Raw genomic sequence first — 13,855 nt, 5'->3', positions numbered from 1 at the left:
CGAGGCGGGGGTGCCGGAGCGGGGACGGGCCCGCCGGGACTCTTAGTTCGGCGAGGAGCCCGCGGCTCGCCGTGCCCGCCCCGCGCTGCGCTTCCTCGCTCCGCTCTACGCTTTCCCCGCTGCGCTCTGCCGCCGGCCAGGTGCTCCGTCCCGAGATGCTGCCCAACCTCAGCGGCTATTACCGCTTCGTCTCGCAGGAGAATATGGACAATTACCTTCGCGCGTTGGGTAACTCTTCCCTCCTCCTTCCCTCTTTCTCCTTTTTGTCTCCAAAAATGTCAGCCCGCGGGACCCGGGCTTGGGCAACCCGTCGGGCATTCTGTCTGAGACTGTCACTTTCGGTGGGAGGGGGAGAGGAGGCATCCCTGGAGCTGGGGCCCCCTGCTCAAAGAGATGAGGAGCCTGGGCAGCCCATATGTCTCCCCTCCGTTTCATCCTCCAGATATCAACGTGGTCCTCCGCAAGTTGGTCTGCCTGCTGAAGCCTGACAAAGAGATTATCCACACAGGGGACCACATGATCATCCGCACAATCACCTCCCTGCGAGACTATGTCATGGATTTTGACCTGGGGGTCCAGTTTGAGGAAGATCTGGGACCCGTAGATGGGCGCAAGTGCCAGGTGAGGATCCCGAGTGGGGCTAGATAATGGCAACTGGGATGAACCAGAACTTGAGGGACTTGTCTGGCTTTTAGTTCACAAGCAAGGTGAGAGCCCAGCCCAGAGCTGGCCTGCACTGCAGGTCTGGAGCCACGGGCTCTATAAGTAAATCACTCCCAGTGAGCGGGGCGAACAACACACAGCCACAGACCTGATGCTTTGGGATCAAGAAGGGTACTAGATCTTGCCACAAAGAGCATCACTCCCAAGGAGCCATCCAAGAGACACCAACTATATCAGGGACCATTTGAAAATGTGATGGGAACGCACAGTGTCATCACTGGAAGTCTGTATTGCTTTTGTTCGGTACATGTCTTTCCCTCTGCTATTTTTCAGACGACTGTATTCTGGGAGGGTGACCAGCTGGTATGTGAGCAGCTAGGGGAGAAGAGGAACCGTGGCTGGCGGCACTGGCTGGAGGGAGACCGGCTGCACCTGGTGAGGAAGAGCCCATGCAGCTTGCCTGCTGGGTGGTGGGGAGCACAGTGCAAGTGCTGTGAGATGCTGGTGTCATTGCACAGCCTCCTTCCAGCTCCTCTCAGGCTTCGCTGTGTCTCCTCAGGGGCGATGGCCACTTCTCATAAACATCCGCCACCAGGGTTCAAAAGTTAACGCTGCGCAGCAGAAGCTGCAGCCCTTCCTACCCTCAGGGTGACCTGACAAGGCTCGGCCAGAGGACACAGGGCTGCAGCCTGAACTCCTTTTTCTCTTCTTTTCCCCAGCGCATGACGGCTGAAGATGAGGTCTGTGTTCAGGTCTTCCAGAAAGTGAAGTGACCGCTGGCTGCTGGGACAGATGCCCAGGCTGGTGCCCCACTCTCCAGTGTGAACTGCCACAGATTAAAGAAGCAAACTCGATGGCAGCGAGCCAGGCTCCCTGTAGCAGCGTGTTTTCTTCTGCCTCGCTACGCGGCAGGGTGGAAGAAGGCCTCCCCCGGCCCGTGGTTAGGTCATGGTGGGCCGGGCCCCTGGAAGGGAGAGGCGGGGAGAGGGCACGGCCGGAGTGCGGCCAGGGTGGGTCGAGGCAGGGAGGAAGATGGGCCGCAGAGTGCACGGCGGCTCCTTTCAGAATAAGAGCTGAATGGGAGGGAGTGAGGTGAGGCGGAGGCCATCCAGCCCCCCCACGCTGCGGAGAGTTGCGCATGGGTGGCCATAGGCACTTGCCGCTGCTGAGCCCAGGCAGGCGGCTCACTGGCCCGCGTTGTTCTCTTCTCCTGCCTCCCCCCGCTGTGGCACCCCCAGCACGGTCCTTCGGCTTCCTCTGGAAAGCAGAATTTGGAGGCCCGAGTCAGCAAGGACAGCTGAGGCTGCCCCTTCTGAAACCACCAGGGCAAGCCCCCAGATCCTGTTGCATGCAATCATATTTTTCTCAGGATCCCGAAATCTTCAAGCTATAGCACAGAAATGGTTTTTCGATGTCAAAGATTTTTGTGTGAAATCCAAAGGCTGGGGTAAGGTAGGAAGCCCCTTGTAGTTCATGTTCACTGCACTCCTGGGAAAGCCCAGAGAGAGAAGGTTGCTCTGCCTTTCCTCCAGATGTAAGAAACCTCTGTCTCTAGTGTCTGCACTTCACCTGGCTTTACTATTCCCCTTGACTTTCATAGCTCATAGACAGCAGCTGAGGAGCTGATTGAGTAATTGCCCTCATCCCACTCTTCTGTACAAGGAGGCTGAGAGTTGATTCTGATCCCCAACACAAGGTTGCTTCACCGTGTCCAGACTGATATCCTCCAGATTGTGTGATTGCCTTATTTCAGGCTCTGCACCAAAAGCTGCTGTACTTTCTTAACTTTGGTCTTCTGTCCTACATTCTAGTTTGGTGGTAGATAGCTATTGCCTTCAAGTGGCTGAGCATGACAGACTCTTACACTGGCAGGCCAACCATCCACATAATTGACAAAGAAGCCCCTGAGGTGATATCCTGAGTGGGCCGAATGGTTTGCTTCTGACTGTGCCAGCCATTCTGTACAGATCATATTAGGGAAGCATTTCATATTAGGGAAGCATTCAGTTGTGCCTGACCACCAATAGGAATCAGACCTGTTTGATGTGGTCCACAGCCATAATAATCATAAGTGTTCCAGACTATTACAGTGTTTCAAGTACTACATAATAGCACTAACAATTTGTTGGTTGCTGTTTACCACTTCACACCGGGGAGAAGATCCATTCCTACAGTCCTGAGCCTTTTTTTGATGTAGGTCACCTTCTGTACATAAACCAGAGCTGTAGAAGTGGCGTGATTTGTCTGAAAAAGTGATAAACCATTTAATATTACAGTGAAGCTGTGTGAAGCCCAAGCCCTCAGACTAGTGGCAGAGTGTCCCCAAAGGGCAATAAATGGTCACGTGGAGATATCTGAACATTGCTTAGTCAAAAGGAGTGTTTGGAGGTAAAGTGCCCAGGGAAAGAATCTCGGTGTTAATGTGCTGCCAGTTGATTTCCACGCAACTCTAGTTTTAGCAACTATTTGGGGTTTATTAATACTTCTAAGATAAATCACAAAGATAGATCGTATGATTCTAAGTAGTATTTAATCAACAGTGAAGCGTTAGCCAATTTGACACAGTCAAATGCAGTGACTTAGTTAAAGGACTGAGATGGCAATGTTCATTTGAAACTTACAACAGAGTATTGGAGGGGAGGTTTCTAACCTCAGTTGCATGCTTAGGGATCTTCTCTCCTTCAGTGAATTACTCACCTTTTCCTTTTGTTGGCTCTCAGCAGATGATCTGTCCCAAAAAGGGCTCCTCTTCTTTGACATCTATCAGCAGTGAACCTCAAGAAGCTTACTTTGAGAGGCGTCCCAACTCAGAGAGACATCAAGGATCACAGCCTGATGCAGTCCTCGAGAGCTCAAGGGCCTTTTCACTTAGGGCTATTTTAGACAACAGTATAATTGACTTTAGCTAGCAAACTTTCCTCTCTGTCCATAACTGCAGTGAGGCAATCTTGGAACTCTCTTCCAGCCATGCCATTCCAGTGCTCTCCAGCTTGTACTGTCCTAGTACCTCAGATCAGGCTGTGGCTCAAATTGCCAGAATTCCAGTCAGAGACAGGGAGTGCCTGCTCATCCCATCTCACTCAGTCAAAGCACAGTGGTAGCTTATCCTGCGATTGCAGAGTGTCTTGGGAGGCTGCACTACAACAGGTGAACCCAAGTCTGTGGCCCTGGCTGGATGATTATACTGTAAGAGAGGTGGAGTAGCTACAGGAGGCCTAAGAGAGGTGTTCCTCTGTCTTTCTTGCTTCAGGTTTGAGGATGAGGTATCTCAATGTCTTTTCAGTGTGTGAGTGGGTCTGCTCATCGGAGAATAATCTCGTGCATGCTCCTAGGCTGCCGACCATCTTTCTTTTTGATAACCTCCTGAAACACATTGTATTTAAAGCACCAGAGAAATTACACAGAACATCTGAAGTGGGGCACCACCCAGCAGGAGCACTGGAGCAAAACAAAGGGAATCCAAATAGGTCTATGGGGCACAAAGAGGAAGTGGGCTGCTCCAGACAGGCGCACCCCAAGCTGTTCACCCCCACTTTAGCAGCTGAAGTACTCTCCCTGGTGTTGCCAGGGGGAAAAGAAAAGTAACAACAAAACACAGGGGAGATTTATTTTGAAAGTGCCTCTGGGAACTCCTAATAGCTCCTAATGCTTGGTTGTGAGATTCCGGTAAATGACACACTGAAATGATCAGCTTCTTTACAGGTGATCCTAAATTACATCTGCCGATCCATTATTTGCAAGTGAACACTCTCTACCAGTGACCTGCTGGTTAACAGGTCACTCAGCAGTTTCTGGTGCTTCCCAGCTTCTTTCCACATGTGGTGCCTTTAAGTTAAAGCTTCCCTTTGGGTGGGACAGTAAGTCAGAAGAACCACCTCTACCACAGCACAGAAGTGAGGCTGCCCAAATTCATACAATAGGAAGTACCAGTATAATATCCCCTGCTTAATCTTAATTCAGACATTTGGGGCCATACGCTGTTATTCAAGGGGCACTAACTGCACATTTACATGATCTTTTCCAAATAATTCAAAGGCATTTTGATCATCAGTTCTTCTGGTCTTCAGTGCAGTTCCATAAATATCCTGGAAAAGCTTTCTTCATTCTTTTATAAACACCATTTTCCTCTTCATTCAACATGTTTTTGTAGTTGTGGATTATTTCCTGTGATTTCAATGCAAGAAACTCATTAACTTCCATGCATCCATAATTCAAAGAGAAAACACTAGAATGGTGTTACAACAAAATCTGAAAGCTGTGAGATTTTGAAGTTTGTGAAGTTCAGTACAAGGCTTGGGCACTGTGTTGATGAAAGCCAGAAACGTGTTTGCAAATTTCTATATTTTCTCCTTTCTCCATTATATAACAAAGGCTTGGTCCATCTTGTTTCTCCTAAAAACACTTCAGACAATTGCAGCAAATAAGAGCCTTTGATAAAAGACTTGTTCTCAGAATGCTTATAATTCTATAGGCCCATTCCTTTTTATTAATGTCTACTTAACTCAAAAGCCTGAGGTTTCTTTCTTACCCTGAAAAAGCTCCCAGTTCTCATCTCTAAATAAATAAATGAATAAATGATTAGAAGTGTTCTTTAGCAGATGAGAACAGAGGAGATGTGGGGTTTTTTTTTATGGTTTTATTTTTTAAAGTTCATTTAGAAAAAACTGTTAAGACTGAAATTTCCGTGCTTCTCTCTATACCAGAAAACTGTCCGAGAAGGAATAGGAGAGGCTGTAGGAGGGCATACTTAGGAGCTGCTGGAATGCAGTTAAAATCGTCACCAAAGACCTCCGGTGATCACTTTTAGTCCTCCTTGCCCTCTTCTGTACAAATGAAAGCCTGCTTTTGCCTGGCTAGGGTCTAATAACCCCCAGAGCGCTCCCTGGCCCCAGAGCCAGGCGGAGCTGCGGCAGCTGGGCAGCAGAGGGCAGCAGGCGCCGTGCTGGAGGAGCCCGCTGCCGCCCCGGCCGCCCGCAGCCCGGCTCTGCCTCCCACCCACTGCTCTCACCGCCCCTCGGCGGGGCCGGGCTGCGCGGCTGGGGGCCGTGGAGCTCGGGCTCGGACGGAGCGGGCAGAGAGAGCAGCGGGCCCCGCGACCGAGCGCATGGAGATGTGAGTGTGGGGAACAGGGACGCAACGCCTTTCCGGGAGGGAGGTGGGCGATTAGGCTCTTCGGGGAGGTGAACAGATCGAAAAGGCTTACCCCGTGCTTGCTGTCACTCCGGTAAACCTTTGCGAGGGGTAAGGAAGAAGGATCGTTTTATATCTGGGCGTTGAGAGTGTTTCGGAGGAGTACAGATAGTCCCATGTCCCAGAGAGGGAGAGGGAAAGGAAAGAGAAACAAACGACAGACAGATTTTTCAGGAGGAGGACCTGGGCATGTGTGCGCACAGGGTTACATGGGAGGCACGGCAAGATTGCTCCTTAATAAACTGAGACTGAAATCTTCAGAAACTGCTCCTAAACTAGCAACAATCAGAAATAACCCACTGCCCCAGAGCAAAGGGGAACCATGCATACGATGGTTGTGAGGAACACAGCCTGTAACTACTGGGAACAACCAGCCACTGCCTGGGGAATTCACCCATGCTCCCTCAAAGTGTTTGCTAGGTGAACAGATCGCAGGCTGGATCACAACACCTTGCTGGAGTTTGTCAGTGCTGATGTTTTCATTTCTGTGGTTCTACTTGTTCCAGAGTGACCCTAGCCGAAAGATGGAGCTGCAGCTAGGCCTCTCATGTCCGCGTTTTGCTAGACGGGGTGCAAGCACCTGTGAAGTCTCTCCCCCGATTTTGGATGACTGAATTTTGTGCTATGTCATAATTTACTTGCCGTATTCACAGGCACGTTCCTTTTCTCCTGTGGGCCATCCTCTTTTTTGGAGTGATCAGTTCCAGTCCAGTCCCGAGAAAGTTCTTTGGGGAGATCAGATCCCCAAATTTTCCCAAGCCATATCCCAACAATAACATCAGCACTTGGGATATCATTGTTCCCAAAGGCTATGTGGTGAAGCTGACCTTCAGATATTTTGATGTGGAGCCATCTGAGACCTGTTTCTATGACTATGTTAAGGTATGTGGATAGATACCTTGGGGACTGGGTGACTGGAAATGGGAATCTAGAGGCATGCTGTTCATTCACAAGGCTTCCTCTCACACTCCCCACAGAGGATTGGGAAGGAGCTAAAGACAGTAACGGGTGAAGCAGGAACTGCCAGTTTGTGGCTAGATAATAGTGGTGCATAACTGACTGTTACGAGGCTGCAGTGATTTCCCCTTAACCTTGACAGATCAGAGCAGACAAGAAGAGCTTGGGGCGATATTGTGGGCAGCTTGGGTCAACCACAGGCAATCACCCGGGAAGAAAGGAGTTTGTATCTAAGGGAAACAGAATGCATCTTTCATTTCACTCTGATTTCTCCAATGAAGACAATGGCACTGTCATCCCCTACAAGGGCTTCCTGGCCTATTATAAAGCTGTGGGTGAGTAGGAAATACTCTGTCATGCAGAAAGAAGCTTTGTGGGTTCAACTAATTTTCCTCGACAGGCAAATCAAGAGAATCCTTGAGCAAAGATACTGATCTCCCTATACTTTCAGTATACAGCAGATAGGTTTGATGCTTTCCTCCTCTTATCCCAGCCTCTCTTCCCTCTTCAGATCTTGATGAATGTGATCCAAACAATGCTGCTGAGGATGATGATGGGCTTCGATGCCAGCAAATCTGTCACAACTATGTGGGTGGCTACTTCTGTTCTTGCCGACCTGGCTATCAGCTCCAAAGTGACTACCACTCCTGCAAAGGTAAACCAAAAGTCTGAAAGATCAGATGGACTATGGAGGATTCCAGAGCAGGAGCCTTTTGGCCGGAGAGGGTGGGAGAAGTGGTTTAGGAAGCAGTTAACGGGACATCAGCTGGCGCAGCCCCATGTTGTGACCTTTGCTTTCTTCCTCTACAACAGTGGAGTGCAGCAGTGAGTTGTTCACGGAGTCATCTGGGTACCTGAGCAGCCCCGAGTATCCCCACCACTATCCTGAAGACCTCCAGTGTAACTACAGCATCCGTCTGGAAAAAGGCTTGTCTATCATTCTAAAGTTCTTGGAACCCTTTGAGATTGATGACCACCAGCAAGTCCATTGTCCCTATGATCAGCTCAAGGTACTGGAAATTAGCAAATTCTCCTTCAAGCCCTGCAGCCAGGGCTGGACAGGAATTCTACAGATACCACTACTATCATGAGAAATACAGAATTAGTACAAAAAGAATGCCCCAGCATGGAAAATGGAGCTGTTCCCTTGTCCCTCCCTCAGAGCCTTTAATTATCATTGTCCTGAGACCAATAGGCTCCTCTGAATGGAACAAGAAAATCATCTTTCTTGAGGTTTTTTGTCCTTTTGCTTTAGTCTCAGGATTCAAACTGGTTGATAGCTCCAGTTCCTACAGTAAAGGAGAAGTAGAGGTTGTTGTTGGTCAATTCTGATCTGAGAGTGCAAAGATAGATCAGACAGCCAGCCTGCCCATCGTTAGGCACTTTGGCAAACTTGGTCTTGATTGAGGGATGGATACTAAAGTGAAGACATTTATGTTTCTTTCCCTGTGATACTTGATTTTGTTACCAGATCCAAGCACGAGGGAGAGAGATTGGTGAATTCTGTGGTAAGAAGTCACCTGGCAGCATAGAAACCAAAAGCAATGAGGTGGACATACTCTTCTTCACTGATGAATCGGGGTTCAGTCGTGGCTGGAAGATCCACTACACCTCAGAGAGTAAGATATTTCTTCCCCCCAAAGACTACTACGGCCTATCTACACCATTTATTAATAACCACCCACTTCATCCCTTTTTCTAACAGGAATACGGTGCCCACAGCCTGTCCCACGGGATCAGTTTACCATCATCAAAGACCTGCAACCCGTGTATCGATATCTAGACTATTTCATTGTCAGCTGCAAGACTGGCTATAGCTTGATGGAGGTGAGCTGTTTTCTGTCTTCAGTCCATGTCTTTCAACTTTCAGTTGAAAGTTTTCTTTGGAGACTTTACTCCTGGCGATCTCTCGAGGTTTCTGTTTTTCCCTGCATCTGTAGGCATTTTTTCCCAGTGTTTTCTCTTTTCCTAGCCTCCTTCCTTGTATGCTCTTTGTCTCACAAAAAGGCAAGCCCCTGTAGATGAGAGCAGAGATCCCAGGAAGAACTGATAAACAAGAGTCTCATTGAAAGGGTATAAAATCAGACTTGAAGCAGAATATGCTGCCTGCCTTCATTGCCATCCTGCTGTCAGGACTCTGTATTGCCAGCACCTCAGACCTGCCACATTTTTATGGTTGCTGGCTGCTTTCATTTTGGTCTGTTATATGTAATTTGTACCCTGTAGCAAATACAAGATGGAAGGAGGGCAACAAAGGGAGAGGCCAGCAACTGGAACGCAGTGCTGTGAGGGAGCAATAGAAGGGCAGACAGGACAATGTGTGAGGGAAGGGAATTTGTTGTCTGAAGGGAATATGGGGCTCCATACAGCCAGCAATGTTTTTTTTGTTTGTTTTCTTTGCAGGGCAAGCAGAAGCTGCTGTCCTTCACTGCTGTCTGCCAGGCTGATGGGACATGGCACCAACCCATGCCCCAGTGTGAAAGTGAGTGATCTGAGTGTTGAATTTTGCCCCTTGCTCTAGGTTATCCCCTCATGTAACGCAGGGAGTTCAGCTTCTGTGCCTCAGTTTGTCTTTGGTCATGGACTTATTAGGTATGCTGACTGGAAGGACCTGTAAAGGCCACCTTGTCCACTGTTAACTCTCATTCACTTTTTGTTTCCAAAAACCCAAATGTTTTTCCTCCCCTACAAAAATTATCACTAATAAGTCAATACAGTGTTGTAACATCTAAAAGCAAAAGGTCCCAGTTTGGGATCCATTTTGGAACAACCAGTCTCTGCCCACTTGTACTAATTGGTCCTCACCATCCTTCAGAACATGGCCACAATCCAAATCAAGCCTTAACCTACAGGTATTAAGGCTGTCTTCTACTCATCTCTTTCTTTCTCTCTTTCTTTTTTGTAGTTGTGAACTGTGGCAGCCCTGCCAAACTGACCAATGGAATGTTCAGTTATGTTAACAAACTTGCAAACAACACCTACCAGTCAGTGATCACATACCAGTGCAATGAACCGTATTATCACATTGTCACCGGAGCAGGAGGTGGTGAGTTCTGATCACACACAAATATTGAAATACTGACATGAAAATCCCACTACGATCTCTAGTTAGACTTGTCCTAATCTCTACTCCCCAGTCTTGGGGCTCCTGTGAAGACTTTCCAACCTTTCCTTGGCTCTGCAGCATAGGTCCTGAGGTGTGTTGCAACCGTACTTCATTCCCAGAGTCCTTCATATCCCTCCTCCAGGCTCTCTTTTACTTTTGTTGAAGGTTTTATTCATGATTCTCATGATAGTCATCTGTAGTCATGATTTTTTTCCTCTGGTGTATTTCATTCTTTCACCAAAATCTGAGACACAATGCACCAATATGCTGCAGCCCAATCACATAAATTCATGTTGTTCTAAATGTCAGTAAATAAACTCAAAACCCGCTCCACTCCACTCTAATGTTTACTCTCTTCGGTATTCTGACCAGTAGCTGAGACATCTAGAAGCTAAATAACATACATGCAGAAAAATCAATGTTGCAAGTCAGAAAAATTAAGGTAACATTCGAAACCATTCATTTGCCTTCTTTTTGCACCTGAGATGTGATTTGATGACATAGGAGTTTTGGTGACAAGAAAAACAGAACATCAGTGATTTCTTTGCCCCGGCTGCTCATTTAGCTTCCACAAAAATGAATAAATACGTAAATAAACCTGAATCTGTTCCTGGATATGATTGGCAACACAGACCCACAAACAGTTCTGCAGCATGCCTCAGAGTTGATGCACTGGCAATGGGGGCAGGGAATATGGCAGGTAAGGGGGCTGCTTTAAGTTGATAACTGTCATGGAGTTATCTCTAAATCTGTCTGTGTCCATGACAGGGGGACAGTAGGCCCACAGGCCCTCTGACCTGAAAAAGGGGGGGAGAAGGGGTGTCAACAGTTTATGGGACAGTTTGGCCCATTACTAATGTTGAATTTGACTATTTTTGCACCTGCGCTTAACTCCTTGCTAAAGAGTCAGAGCTCAGTCTGAATAGGTCAAATCAGAAGCAAGTGAATATCAGCACTAGCACATGTAAAATTCTGATGGGAAAGTGTCATTTTTCAAAGTGAACAGCCAACAGTTTCTTGGAAACACTTAATGCAGTGTAAATTGTATAAAATGTATTGATTGTATATAAATTATTTTTAGTCACCACCACCAACTTTCCAAGAAGAGCAGTTATTTTGGAGGCAGTGGAATTTGTGTTGAGAAGTTATGTTATGTGGCAGGTAACACAGACTCAGAAATAGATACTGATCGTGTACAGTAACAGCTTAATCTTTTTCCTGTTTCGAGGACAAAACACACTGTCCTACACTCTTCAAACAACCGCAACCAGAGACGTGAATGTAAAATCCCCATATCTTCTTCTTACCTCTCTTTGGGCTAAATAAAGTCAAACAGAGCTCTGCAAGCACATGAAGTTATTTGCTCAGATGACTCCTTAGGCTTTTCTTCTACAGAAGTGGTGCCTGAACTTTCCTGTTCTTCACCTAGAACTGAGGCACTTCAAGATGCATGTGTCCCATATGGACACATTCCAGATTATACTACAGGCAGCTATTTCCTGACAAAGGGTGCTTTTGGGATGGGAGGACTGAGTGCAGCATGTGGGACTCCTTGGAGAGAGGAACCTTTCCATTCTTCCTGCCCCGTGCCTGGGTCTCATTCACTCCCTTCTCATCCTACAGATACATACACCTGCTCTCCTGAGGGAACGTGGGTGGATCGAGATGGCCAGGAGAGGATTCCTACCTGCTTGCCAGGTCAGTAAAGAAACAGGACATTGTCTGGTGTTTACCAATCTATGCTTATCAGCAACATGCAGAGAGGAGAGTGAGAATAACAGTGTCAGTGAGGAAGGACAGGGAAATACATCCAGGAAGACAAAAATAAGGTGAACAGTGATGGTATAGGTAAGAGAGAGACAAGCCAAGGCAATGAAGGATGTCGTGATCTCCTTGCTTTTCTCCACAGTGTGTGGGAAGCCAGACAGGCCTGTTGTCGAAGTCCACAGGATTGTTGGTGGTGATCGAGCAGGCAAGGGCAATTTCCCTTGGCAGGCTCTGACTGAAATCAATGGACGTGGAGGTGGAGCACTTCTGAGTGATCGCTGGATCTTGACTGCTGCCCACACCATCTTCCCCAAAGGGTCAGCAAGGAACAATGTAAGCCTAGATCAGCTAACAGAGGATGCCTACATCTTCCTTGGCCACACTGATGTAGAAGAGCTGTACAAGATGGGTAACCACCCCGTACGTAGGATCTTTATCCATCCTGATTACAATCCTAATGACGAGCAAAACTACAATGGAGACATAGCACTGCTGGAGCTGAAATACCCAGTAACCCTGGGCCCTACAGTACTACCCATCTGTCTCCCAGATACTAGCAACACCACATTCTACTTGGATGGATACATGGGCTACGTGAGTGGCTTTGGTGTGGAAAAAAACTTCCTTTCAAATCATTTGAAATATGTGAAACTCCCAGCAGTTTCTCGGGAGAAATGCCAGAGTTGGCTGAATAATAAGAATAGAGACATGGTTTTCTCTGAGAACATGTTCTGCGCTGGCTTCCGCATGGAGAAACGAGATACGTGCCAGGGGGATAGTGGGAGTGTCTTCACAGTGTTAGACATGGAAAGTGGTCGGTGGGTGGCTACAGGTATTGTTTCTTGGGGTATTGGTTGTGCCCAAGGTTATGGCTTCTACACCAAGATCCTCAGCTATTTGGACTGGATCAAAGGGATAATAAAGGAGGTTAGGCTCTAAATGTTCCTGTCCAGCTGAAGAATCACCGGTGTCGTATAGATTTCCAGATACAGAAAATCATATCCAAAGCTTTTTTCGATGTCCCAAAGGCTTTTCAAACATGGAGACTGTGTAACCTTAATCATGAGCATTTCTGAAAACCACTGTATTGCTTGATGAATTTGGTGGCACCATCAAAACTTAGCAAAACTGCTGTCCCACTAGCAGTCTATGGGAGGCCTTCATAGATGTTCTAGTTCTTCCAGATGCAGTCTTATTATTGGATGAAGCCTTAATAATATCAGAGATCTCATAGCTGGAAATATACTATTGTCTAAAGTGCTGACAATAATTATCAAACTACTGCAGTTTAATTTTGTAGCCCACATTGTGTGTAAAGCTTGCAGTGCAGCAAACCTTGAAGGATGTGTTGAGTACAGTGTGCATATGCCCATTGGCATCAATCAAATTCTATGAATATTAAAATAATTGCTGGAGAAACTGGGTGTGTTACGTTTTCCTTTGTTTTTTAACAACTACTATAACTGAAAGCAACTTACAGACTTAATCTATAGCGTGATTGCTTTATCTGCCACTAAAATATTTCTAGTTGGTGGTAGTTGCTCTCTTCTCACAAAGCTGTTGTTACACAGTCTGAGACTGTAGATGGCTTCAAGGTAGTCAAGAGCCAACTGTGTAACACCACATTCAAGTGAAAAGGAATACAACAATCCATCTCGTGAAGAAAAGTTCCCAGGAATATTTACTGAGCAGAACTTGACATCACATTTTTTTGTATACCATGTGAAATAAAGCTCTAACTGCAGAACAGTAGCTCTAAAATGATTATCTTACTCAGAGAGAAGATGCCTCTAGTGTTGTGCATATTCCCTGCAGTTGTCTCTTAAGTAGTTTTGTTTCTGTAGAACCTTACCCCAGTGACAGGAGCTCTGGCTGTATGATCAAAGTTGCCTTCTTGTTCTGTTTTCAGAGTAAGACCTGTGAGCCAGGTCCAAATCTCTGGTGTCAATTTTTCTCATTTGCTTTTGAGTTAATATGCCCTTAGGTATATTAACTATATTAACCTCAGGATTATTATATATTGTAGTTATATATACAATTATATAATTATATAAATTTTATATAGTTGTTATATATACAATTTCATGTATTTTTGTAATTGTGTATCTGATATAAACTCACTCATGACCTCCAGAAGTCAGAATTCTGTTGATATCACCTATTTTACGGGCA

General features: G+C 46.6%; 2 protein-coding genes across 2 annotated transcripts; both read left to right on the top strand.

Annotated features, from left to right (window-relative positions):
- The first annotated feature begins 20 nt into the window (after positions 1-20).
- On the top strand, positions 21-1,526 carry RBP5 (retinol binding protein 5). The gene is made up of 4 exons (XM_065740983.1): positions 21-228; positions 443-621; positions 997-1,098; positions 1,383-1,526. Exons 1-4 carry the CDS (start codon positions 156-158, stop codon positions 1,434-1,436), a joined length of 408 nt encoding a protein of 135 aa, XP_065597055.1. The 5' UTR covers positions 21-155; the 3' UTR covers positions 1,437-1,526.
- A 4,182-nt stretch (positions 1,527-5,708) lies between these two features.
- On the top strand, positions 5,709-13,283 carry C1R (complement C1r). The gene is made up of 11 exons (XM_065742192.1): positions 5,709-5,775; positions 6,507-6,735; positions 6,953-7,145; positions 7,322-7,465; positions 7,624-7,820; positions 8,282-8,429; positions 8,516-8,637; positions 9,214-9,292; positions 9,716-9,856; positions 11,540-11,614; positions 11,826-13,283. Exons 1-11 carry the CDS (start codon positions 5,768-5,770, stop codon positions 12,620-12,622), a joined length of 2,133 nt encoding a protein of 710 aa, XP_065598264.1. The 5' UTR covers positions 5,709-5,767; the 3' UTR covers positions 12,623-13,283.
- Positions 13,284-13,855: the final 572 nt, after the last annotated feature.

The sequence above is a fragment of the Cyrtonyx montezumae genome, unplaced genomic scaffold, assembly GCF_038088225.1.
Source record: "Cyrtonyx montezumae isolate F1298 unplaced genomic scaffold, pur_monq_1.0 scaffold_3, whole genome shotgun sequence".
NCBI classification, from domain to species: domain Eukaryota; kingdom Metazoa; phylum Chordata; class Aves; order Galliformes; family Odontophoridae; genus Cyrtonyx; species Cyrtonyx montezumae.
Note: the sequence above shows the minus strand (reverse complement) of the source record. Positions and strands in the feature narration are given on the sequence as shown.

Bases quoted from the DNA above. Each gene is read 5' to 3' on its own strand.
- C1R (XM_065742192.1), top strand. The intron at 7,466-7,623 runs GTAAACCAAAAG...CCTCTACAACAG, and splicing joins TGACTACCACTCCTGCAAAG to TGGAGTGCAGCAGTGAGTTG. The intron at 11,615-11,825 runs GTCAGTAAAGAA...TTTTCTCCACAG, and splicing joins GATTCCTACCTGCTTGCCAG to TGTGTGGGAAGCCAGACAGG.
- RBP5 (XM_065740983.1), top strand. From the start codon at position 156: ATGCTGCCCAACCTCAGCGGCTATTACCGCTTCGTCTCGCAGGAGAAT. The intron at 229-442 runs GTAACTCTTCCC...TTCATCCTCCAG, and splicing joins CAATTACCTTCGCGCGTTGG to ATATCAACGTGGTCCTCCGC. The intron at 1,099-1,382 runs GTGAGGAAGAGC...TCTTTTCCCCAG, and splicing joins AGGGAGACCGGCTGCACCTG to CGCATGACGGCTGAAGATGA.